The following is an 11,559-nucleotide window of genomic DNA, read 5'->3' on the forward strand; positions in this document are numbered from 1 at the left end:
TGTGTGTATCTGTGTGTGTGTATCTGTGTGTGTGTATCTGTGTGTGTGTCCCGATGGTTAAAAATAAGCAAACGACCACGACAAAACCAATACCTCCCCTGAAGTTTCATAATTTACTAGGCAATTTCTGGCCACACATACACGCAGACTTACTTTACATTTCTTTACTGAAGAGTAATCCCAGCTCAAGAGCACTCTATAATGAAGTGTCAGCACAAACATGCGTATTGACATTTTTTCTCGAATGCACACACACGCACACGCATGCGCACACACACACACACGGGACTAGCCTACCAGCAGTCTGACACTCTAGTTGTCAGCCAGCCAGAAACCCTGCACCTCACTGGGCAGAGAGCAGCTGGCCAGGAGCAGTGCTGGCTGGCCTCGGAGGACGGCCACCTGGGCCTCTACACCACGGCCAGGGCCTCTGCCCCGGAGGGCCGCTCTCTCCATCCCAGGGCAAAACAACAACAAACAGCCAGCCGCGGTCTACATGGGCTAACCAGGGGGAAACTACAGGATCCCAAGGATACGCCCGAGACAGAGAGAGAGAGAGGATGAGAAGGAGAGAGAGAGAGAGAGAGAGAGAGAGAGAATGAGAAGGATGGGGAGAGAGCTGGAGAAGAGGAAAAGGGAATGAGAAAGGCAGAAGCGAGAAAGGGGTCTACGGCATGAAGGCATGATGGGTTTGGTTAGGGTAGAGTCGATGGTTTGGTTAGGGTAGAGTCGATGGTTTGATTAGGGTAGAGTCAATGGTTAGGTTAGGGTAGAGTCGATGGGTTTGGTTAGGGTAGAGTCTATGGGTTTGGTTAGGGTAGAGTCGATGGTTTGGTTAGGGTAGAGTCGATGGTTTGGTTAGGGTAGAGTCGATGGTTTGGTTAGGGTAGAGTCGATGGTTAGGTTAGGGTAGAGTCGATGGGTTTGGTTAGGGTAGAGTCTATGGGTTTGGTTAGGGTAGAGTCGATGGTTTGGTTAGGGTAGAGTCGATGGTTTGGTTAGGGTAGAGCCTATGGGTTTGATTAGGGTTGAGTCGATGGTTTGGTTAGGGTAGAGTCTATGGGTTTGGTTAGGGTAGAGTCGATGGTTTGGTTAGGGTAGAGTCGATGGTTGGGTTAGGGTAGATTCGATGGTTTGGTTAGGGTAGATCCGATGGTTTGGTTAGGGTAGAGTCGATGGTTGGGTTAGGGAAGAGCCTATGGGTTTGGCTGATGAACCACTCACTCATTTGGATGGGAGGCAAAAGCTCCACTTAAAGCAACCCCCGATGGGTGTCCAGAGACGCGGACGCCCAATCCATCAGCACTAACGCACGCGGTCCACACTGCTCTGTACACAAGCAGGCTCGGCCCACTGCTCTATTAATGCTGCAGGGGGAGAATTACAGCTGCTCCCGACGCGCCCCAAACACTGCTGCATCCCCCTGGCCCATGTACCACGCCACCATGCCCTCCACGCAGTCATAAATCCCCCCTAATGGGGAGTCTATGAGGTGAGAAACGGCTGGCGGTCCATAGAACCTCTGCTGTACACGCATCCATTTAGCAGTTCAGCTGATGGATCACTCTCTACCATCCACATAACCCCCTCCATGGAATGTTCCAGTGAGTCGCACCTTCATCCAGCCTTGTCACACACTCGTCCTGCTCCACTCATCCATCTATCTTCTCTTCGTCTTCCCTTCTCTCTCCCTCTATCTATCCAATCACATCTCATTCCTGCTACCTATTCACCTCTCTATGCCTACTGGTGTTATCCATCCGTTTATTCATGTATTCATCTTCATCCCTCCTTCATCTCTCCCTCTCCATTCAGAACTTCATTCATCCTGCCATCCCTCCATTAATGTCCATCCCAGCAGCTAGTTCCATGTATTGTATTCATCATCTCAGCTGTGCGTGTGTGTGGACCTGTGTGTGTGTGTGTGTGTGTGTGTGTGTGTGTGTGTGTGTGTGTGTGTGTGTGTGTGTGTGTGTACCTGTGCGTGTGTGTGTAAGTGCATAGCTTTGGCAGTGTGGACGCCTCAATAAGCCAAGTCTGCTCCACTGGCCCAGCTCAGCCGACCACTTCTCTTAATTAAAGGGCTTTACTTTGTTTTTATTTCACCCCCCAAACCCCCACCCCTGTTCTTCTCCCTCCCCCCCCCCCCCCCCCCCCCCCCACCCCCCACCCCCTCTCCCTACCACCGTCCCCCTGAGGCCCAGATTAAATTGGATTCTAAATGATCCAGAACCGATGGAGCCATTTCGCCTGCCATATTTTCTTTTGCAGACTCAAGACTCCCCCCTCCCCATTCTGGTGGATGAAAATATGACCAACAACAGGCTAATTTTCTCCTGTGAGGGGGCTCGAGAGGGCCCCGCTCTCCCCAGGGTGCTGGAGGGAACGTGGAGAGGGAGCGGAGGTTGGGTGGGTGGGTGTGGACGCCGTCACGTCTGCAAACTCTTTGGCAGATAACACCTTGCAGGGTGTTTACTTTCTAACGCGCACACACACACACACAAATACTCTCTCGGCCATATGTTTTTCTAGGACCCTTTGAGATGAGTTAGTTTGTTGACTATGCATGTGGTGTGAGTGTGTGAGTAAGTATAAGTGTTAGTAGTATGCAGTGAGTCTAAGTATGTGCATATGTGTTTTTGTGTGTGTGTGTATGTGTGATTTGAGTTTGTGTGAGTCTAAGTAGGCATATATGTGTGGTGTGGGAGTGCGTGTGTGCGAGACTTAAGAATGCTCGTTTGTGTCTGTGTGTGTGTCTGCGTGTGCGTGTGTGTGTTTGATGGTTGTGGGCTGACCATGTCTGGATGGAGGTCTATAATGGCCAGCTTTATGGGCAGTGGTGGTGTATGCACACAACAGAAACGCAGTTCCTCTGGACGTGACTAAAGTGACAAAGAGACTCACTGGGGCGTTTTATAAGCTGATGGCACAAGCCTGACGTGCAAGACGAGAGGAAAGCAGAGCAACGCATCACATCAAGAAGAGAGGAGCGAAAGAGAAGAGAAGAGAAGAGAGAAAAAAAGAGTGATGTAAAGGCGTGATGAGAAGTGCTGCACACTAATTGTTAGTTGCACGCCTTCCCTTAATTCATTAAAGTCTCACCACACCACCCTGGTACATTAACTGTTAATTTTCTCACCAATAAGACTTAACTGGTACTGAAATTGAAACGAGTGAGTGTGTGTGTGTGTGTTCGTGCATGCAAGAGAGAGAGAGAGAGAGAGAGAGAGAGAGAGAGAGAGAGAGAGAGAGAGGGTGAAGGTAGAGTCAGCAGATTTTTATGGAGAAAAACGATTTCCTTTTCTACAAGACCTTCACAGTAGGGTTCCGTAAACAGAGGTGTAGGCTGACTTCATTCATACACACACACACACACACACACACACTCATTCCCTCGATGAGTTGTGAGGAGAACCAAGGCGTGTGGGAAGCAGATAACCAAGAAAACGGCTACATCTGGCCAGCGCTAATTCAATTCCGCACGAGTTTGCCTCGCCGTAACCCAATTAAAAGAAGGCGTGGAGCGCCAGGCACGTCTGTCTGAAATTCATCAAAAGAGACAGGACCAGAAAAAAACACGCCGGTCTCCCCCTAATTAAAACTCAGAATTAGAGCGGTCCGCGCTCGCCCAAATTAAAGATGGGAAGGAAGTGATGAACTCCACCTGTGATTAGACATGCCTCGGTATGGCCACACACACACACACACACACACACACACACACACACACACACACACACACACACACACACACACACACACACCAAATCAAACGTGCTGTGGTCCTGAAGTGGGCGAAGGTAAAAAGCTCCACAACTTGGCTGAAAGTAAGCTAAACTCCTGTGCATGCCAGGGACACACGATCAATGTAATGAGGGTGTCTGACTGTGTGTGTGTGTGTGTGTGTGTGTGTGTGTGTGTGTGTGTGTGTGTGTGTGTGTGTGTGTGTGTGTGTGTGTGTGATATCCAAACACCATCCAAACTAGGCAAGAAACCACACAGCAAGGCCCCCCAACCCCTATTTCAAGCAGAGAGCTGGTCATACTGTGTGTGTGTGTGTGTGTGTGTGTGTGTGTGTGTGTGTGTGTATACACCTCATCTCATCCCGGCGCAGCGAGTCGACGGACACACACACACACACACACATGTACACATAAAACCACAGCACGACCATCACAAGCTGCACCAGGCTTTGCGTCAATATCCAGCCCTCAGGTAGAGATCGATGTGGCCCTGCTCGGCTGCCAAGTGCCTCATTAAATGGAGGCGGAGGGGAGGCTCACCCATGGCTTTGGTCTCCTCTCCCTTGGCGTTGAGGATGGAGAACTTGAACTTGGCACGGACCTCGCTCTTGGGACAGCTGACCAGGAGCAGGTAGAGGGACAGGTAGTCCTTGCTCTCCTCATCCAGCCCCTTGGGGTTAACGCGCAAGCACCTGAGGAGAGGGGACAAGAAAGAAAGAAAGAAAGAAAGAAAGGGTAAGGAAAGGACAGAAAGTATGATTTCTTCTAGGAGGATAAATATCAAACCAGCCCAAAACCATCACCAGCTCCATTAAGCTACACTTGATTCAGCTGTACCTGAACATGCCTAATGACACACACAAAGAAAAGTTAATCGTGTACAAAAGGTCAATTAAGTCTTCCATCAGGGTGGGGAAAATGATCTAACTCCACCCACACCTACCATTTCAGTTTGTCATTGGCTCCCGAAGAGAAGGTGGAGCTTTTGATGACCTCGCCCATCTCCTCTCGACAGAAGCTGAAGTTGTTGATGGTCCACATATAGGAGAACTTCACCACTTTGATCTGGCCCAGGCAAAAGATAGATATGTAAGGCATCTCCTGTGTGAGAGTGAGTGTGTGTGTGTGTGTTCCTGTGTGTGTGTGTGTGCTTATGTGCATACGTGCTCAATACACCTAAGTGGTGGCCGGGCATGAAAAAGCGGACATCAAAACGGCCTTTCATCTTAATAAACTCTGACAACAAACAGAGGGCCATATGAGAGGATAATAAAAGTGACAACAAAGCGATGATTTCACCAGAACAAAAGAGCTGGGGGGTGGGGGGATAGAGAGGACAACAGAGGGAGTGGTAGAAAGAGAAAGAAAGAAAAACAACATCAATAGAACATCTCTCATCTGGTATCTATCATGGCGTCCGTCAAGAATGACTACCTCACAGGCAAATGGGAGATACTACACACCAATTTATAACACACACACACACACACACACACACACACACACACACGACAACATATTACTGAAGATATCAACTACACAGATGACATATCACTGATATGATTACATTAACAAGAGGTTATTGGTCTAACCTCATTTTTGCAGTACCCAATAATGTAATCATATTCCAATATCGTAATAACTTTGCCAATGTTGTTAACGTGCCACCAATAATGTGTTCATGTTTTGGGAATGCTTTGTTTTTATAACTCAGTCATTATTTTCAAATGGACCCATTACTATAATCATGTCTAATAACATAATGGTACTCCGTTTTGTTTTTGCTTTACCAACCAACCTGTAACAAGTCACCATGAGCACTATTCACAATTCACAGTGGCAATCAGCAAGACTGATATAGGTACTTATATAGCTTATATTGAATGATATTTGAGTGGTGACAAATATCCACAGTTAGAGGTAGGTCTATAAATTATAATGTAATATATAATGTGTATTTTTTCATCTGGGACTATTTATTACGTCGGACATCGCTGATTCGTTCGTTGAAATGCTCATCTTTTAGCACGCAGAATCTTTCTATAAATCCCAAGGTTTGAAAGATGTGTACGTCCATTTCACCCCCATTTTAAGCAACTTTTTAGAGCGTAGCAAAAGGTCTCCCATACGCTCTCCGTAAAAATCTGAGGGATGTTAAGATATGAGAAATCTGAAACATTTTGAGATGCAAAATATCCCAAATATATAGCGTAGAAATAAACTCACCTGTCTCTTCTACCTCCAGTATATATATATCTCTGACTTGGTTTTCCCGAAACCGAAACTCATATGTCTGAGCACAAGCCATGCTTTCATTCAATTAACATGCTTGGCAAGGAGCCGTTTCAGCTTTAATGCCACTCCACTGCTGCTACCAGACCAATTTCAGACTGGTAACCAAGGAATGTCTTATTGAAATCAATGGTAGGAAAGATCTGAATAGATTGTCGAAGAGACGAGAAAATCCTGTTAATTGTTCCCAACAAGCTCATAACCATTTCAAGGTTGTGCTTGATAATTAAGTCTTCACGTTTCATCTGGTAGCATGGCAGAGGATGCTGGGGGTGACATGTTTTAGGATTTTCTCATGATATTGAGGAATTCTAACCAATGGCATGAGATGGTCCGAACCAGAGCTCACTACAAAGTCATATGTTGTCATATAAATGTCACATAAATGATAAATGTCACATAAATGATACTTGTCATAGCCATAGCTGGCTCCAGAAGAAACAAACAAGTGACTCCGATCTGTGTGACTGAGCAATGAGAGAGCAATGAGAGAGCAATGAGAAGAAGCTCTCCGTAGTTTTTTCTTCACTACGTTTGACACTGGTGCCATCAGCCATTTCTGCTCATGGTCATTTGAGAGGAGTTAAGGAGAGTTTCAGATTTCTCTTTTAGCAATGACGCCACGCACAACAGCACACTCTTTGGCTACTTATCTTCACCCAAAATATCTCCATTAACATGGTGACTTGACACTGGTGTGGACGCTATAGCTTTCAGGATTAGACTCTTCGCGCTTCTCTCATCTGCGTGATGTGATGTTTGTCTAATCATTGATGATCTTCTGTTAAACGACTGCCTTTGTCTCCCTGTGGGTACAGTGCATCAGAACTCACTGGAATGGCTCTCTCCTTCCTGCCAATCACTGCCATAATAAATCTGAACGGTGAAGCCCAGTGTCTTTGGATCCTCATCCATTACTGGCCAATGTCTTACCCAGTTACCATCATGTACGTTTAACAAGTCATGCAAGATCTTTTTTCTCGCGATGTTGGATGCATTTGCTCTATTTGCCTTTGACTTTGTGAACGATGAGGGCACTTTGAATGACCTTTGACCTCACTTTCAGGGACCCTTTCCACTTGATCATGTTTCAATATTTTAGGAAGACCATGTTCACTGGAAATGGCTGCCAACTTCATTGATGCTTTCCCTTTCAGTAGCTCAAGCCCAACATACCTACTGAAGATGTCTTGTAAGAATATATCTGTACACTACTTTACCGTACATCACTTTCGGCTTTTTCCCGTCCCAAAGATCACTTGGGTATCTCATTTGTACTTCTTTTGCAGTGATTGGCCTCGGAATTGGCTTGTTCATAAACCTAGCCTGCAGATGGTCGAAGTGTTTGGATATATCCAATGCTGTCTGAATCCTGGCCTCACTGATACCTGTGTAATGTTCCCAGCCTCACTGACACCTGTGTAATGTTCCCAGCCTCACTGATACCTGTGTAATGTTCCCAGCCTCACTGACACCTGTGTAATGTTCCCAGCCTCACTGACACCTGTGTAATGTTCCCAGCCTCACTGACACCTGTGTAATGTTCCCAGCCTCACTGACACCTGTGTAATGTTCCCAGCCTCACTGACACCTGTGTAATGTTCCCAGCCTCACTGACACCTGTGTAATGTTCCCAGCCTCACTGACACCTGTGTAATGTTCCCAGCCTCACGGACACCTGTGTAATGTTCCCTAAATTGTATATTCAGTTTTCTTGCCCCAGAGCCTTTTGTTTCCTTTAAGCTGATTATCACCAAGGTTAAGATAGAGCCTCTCTTCGCCACAATCTCCCCCATCACAAAGGATAGTCTGGTTATCATCGTCAGGGAAAAGCGGCCCCTGTTCCTCTAAACCTGACCACAGCATTACGCTAAACCTTTGTCCGCTTTACCACAGGGATGCTGAACTTGCCATTCAACAGCTTGAAGATGTTCTCATAGGGCTCCTCATCCATCAGCTGGTGCCCATAACCCATGCACTAGGCCTTTAGGGCCAGGAACAGTTGGGAAATGTTGATACACATTTTTCTTTAATTAATATACAGTACCAGTCAAAAGTTTGGACACACCTTCTCATTTTTTTTCTTTACTTTTATTATTTTCTACATGGTAGATAACACTTGTTTAGTACATAATTCCATATGTGTTCTTTCATAGTTTAAATGTCTTCAGTATTAATCTACAATGTAGAAAATAATAAAAGTAAAGAAAACACTTCTCCAAAAAATTAAAGGTGTGTCCAAACTTTTGAGTGGAATTGTAGATATTATATCAATTATAAATGTCTGTCATTAAAATATATGATGGTTTATCAAAGCCATATACTATTTTTAACAATTTTTAATAAAAGAAAAATCAAGTCAGCAAGCTAACATGGTCCCCGTCCTTAAAACAAAACTTTTTTTTTTCTTTTTTTAAGCAGACTGTAAAATTTTACACTCAATGCATATCCTATACTGATCTGAGTTGATCTCATACTGGACCTTTTTAAATGATCAACACCCCAGAGAAAAACTTCTGTGCAAGTAGCTAGAAGGTAGCATTGCGCTGGAAGAGACACATAGCTCTACTCAAGCTTCATCTAGTGGATGTACGCTGTATTGATGACAGCATGGAATAATAGCTAATTAGTAATTAGTTCATAAATACATTTGTGCTCAATAAAGTTATTAAGATATTGGAATATTATTACGTTGTTGGGTAGTGCAAAAATAACCTCCCATTAATGTAATCATTTATTACATTATTGGTGAAGGGATTATTCCATTATTAGTTTGGACATTTTATTACATTAATGGCAAGTTATTACATTATTGGGAAATTATTACATTATAAGGTTCTATACATGCCCAAAGCTGCCAAATGTCAACACACACACACACTCACTCACTCACTCACTAACCTGAGTGTAACACCAGCTTTCGGCCACAGGGCCGCTGGACATCTCCGCGGGAGGGGGCGGACTCGGAACCCTGGACATCGCCAGCTTTGAACACGGGGGTAGCAGGGGCCACAGCACCGGCCAGCAGAGGACCCGATCCCCACACACACACACCCTCTGTCTCACACACACACACACACACACACACACCCTCTGTCTCACACACACACTCACTCACTCACTCACTCACTCACTCACTCACTCACTCACTCACTCACGCACACACACACACACCCCGCTCTCAGAGTCTTCAGTATACACAAAGCACCTTGACTCTCTTGTCCCCTTTCTCACACCACACACACACACTTTATGAGCGGCCAAACGCGCTCTCCCTCCCTCTCTCTCTCACACACACACACAGCCTCCGCCACTGCTGGGCTCCAGGAACTGGCTTCCTTCTCCAGCACACCGGTCTGAAAGCACTCCGAGGAGGCGGGAGGAGGTGCCCTGGTGGCCAAGGAGGCTGCTTCTGCAAGGAGGTCTTCTCACACACAGGCACAAATCTGTCCTTCAGCCTGAAAGGGAGGGAGAGGGGGAGAGAGGGGAGAGAGAGAGAGAGAGAGAGAGAGAGAGAGAGAGAGAGAGAGAGGGGATGGAGGGGGATGACACAGGGAGGGGGGAATCAGTTAGTACAAGCAGAAGCATGTGTTTGCATATGTTCCTTATTGGCTCTCGTGTACTCATTTACACAGGCTGCTACACTTAAGGATGTGTAGAGGAAGAGAAAGGAGAGAGAGAGGGTGAGAGAGAGAGAGAGAGAGAGAGAGAGAGAGTGTGAGTGAGTGAGTGAGTGAGTGAGTGAGTGAGTGAGAGAGAGCGCATGAAAGTGAGGGTGAGGGAGAGATTGTAATTAGGCAGCAGGCCAAATTGGGCTTTATTCAAATCTAAATAGGACAGCACAGCACAGCACAGAGCACAAGTCTGTGTTCATTTCCTTAATGAGCACCAATCTAGATTTAATTCATCACTCCGTTTCCCCTATGTCTGCAGGGGACAATGCCAATCTCAGGGCTACATGCCTACAAGAGAGAGTGTGTGTGTGTGTGTGTGTGTGTGTGTGTGTGTGTGTGTGTGTGCGTGTGTGCGTGTGCGTGGTATGCAGGGAAGTGATGGGACATCAGGCTATAACATTTCTCCCTCCAACCTGCCAAACTCTGGACAGGGGACAAGCGCTAAGACAAGAATAAGCCGTTCTGTAGAGAGCAACTGCAAACATGGGGGGTGGGGTGGGGTGTTGTAGCAAGGATGGATGATGGTGTGGACCACATTCGAAGATCAGCTAAATGTCTCTCTAAGATTGTATTAAGTAGGCTATTAGGCTGGAATCGGGGTAGGTTGTGTGCACAGAACACACTCAAACAGCTCACACACAAGGAATTCTAAAGGAGGGCCTAAACTGTCTCAGGGTGTCAGAGTGCAGTGATGGGAATGGAAATCAGATGACCTGAGTGACCTCTGCCAGCGGAGGCAGTGCAGAGCCCTAAACACACACTAATCACTAAACACACGCATTTCTTCAGAGCAGACAGACTTCTCCATGCCACACAAGCTCAGATCAACACTCTCAACCACAGAACAGAGAGACAGAACAGAGAGACAGGAGAAAGAGAGGGGGGGAGAGAGAGAGAGAGAGAGAGAGGGTGTGTGTGTGTGTGAGTGAGTGTGTGAGAGTGTGTGTGTGTTTGTGTGTGAAAGTCAGTTAGTGAGAGAGAAACCACAGAGGCTGTATTCCTTCATTTTATCTTTTACATTCCATCATCTAGACAAGGTCAGCCACCCATCCGCTAAACACCACCCAAACACAAAGTCAAGTATGCCCCTGTAACACATGAGCGTATGGAAACTACTCTAGGAATGCGCTGTAAATATTTAAACAGTGTTTCAGACACGGCCTTTACAAGGAAACCTCTCGCCCTCCGCACACACTAGTCAGGCGTGTCTGAGGGCTGCGGAGAGGAGCAGAGGTTAGGGCGCTTTTCTCATTTTTCTTTCGCTCCTCTTCTCCTCTTTTCCTCTAATCAGCGCGCGCGTGCGTGCGTGTGTGTGTGTGTGTGTGTGTGTGTGTGCAAACGTTCGTTTGCAATCCGCTCGTTTGTCTCGCGGGGCAGCACCTCTTTTCGTTAACCCTTCGCTGCACTGCGGACGCCCAGCCTCACGGCCGCCTACATCTGACAGCTATTAACTTCCATTTGCTCAAATTCTTTCCCTGTAAAGTACAGACTTCCACTTAAAGTGCCCTCTCTGGCTCTCTGTCGCTGGTAGATGTGTCCATCGTCCACTCACTCCTAGCTCCTGTGCTCCTGCTTCTCTCACCTCCCTTCTTGCTCGACCTGTGTAGCCCCCACCATTTTTTTTTTCCTACAGCGAGGGATGCGTTTTATTTTTTTTCTTCTTCTCTGCTCGTTCTCCTAATTAGCGACTGATTGAAAGGGAAGATCACGACCTGCGTCAGCCTCAGAGGGAGGAGAGGGAGTGATGGAGAGGGGGGGGGGGGGGGGGGGCTGGAAGGGAATGGAAGAGAAAAAGGAAAAGAGAGCAAAGTGAGGGAAAAGAACGGGTAAGAACAGGGAGGAGTTAAGAG

The 11,559-nt window shown here is 46.6% G+C and overlaps 1 protein-coding gene across 1 annotated transcript in view; it reads right to left on the minus strand.

The window, feature by feature from the left end:
- The window catches only part of LOC105898864 (speckle type BTB/POZ protein), a 41,523-nt gene extending 32,376 nt beyond the window's left edge, over window positions 1-9,147 (minus strand). Inside the window, exons 1-3 of the mRNA XM_012825971.2 lie at window positions 8,937-9,147; window positions 4,687-4,808; window positions 4,284-4,435 (exon numbers count right to left, since the gene is read on the minus strand). Coding sequence (XP_012681425.1) covers window positions 4,284-4,435; window positions 4,687-4,808; window positions 8,937-9,014 — 352 coding nt within the window. The 5' untranslated portion in view covers window positions 9,015-9,147. The remainder of the gene's footprint in view (window positions 1-4,283; window positions 4,436-4,686; window positions 4,809-8,936) is intronic.
- Between the last annotated feature and the right edge of the window lie 2,412 nt (window positions 9,148-11,559).

This window comes from Clupea harengus, chromosome 1, assembly GCF_900700415.2.
Source record: "Clupea harengus chromosome 1, Ch_v2.0.2, whole genome shotgun sequence".
Classification (NCBI taxonomy): Eukaryota; Metazoa; Chordata; class Actinopteri; order Clupeiformes; family Clupeidae; genus Clupea; species Clupea harengus.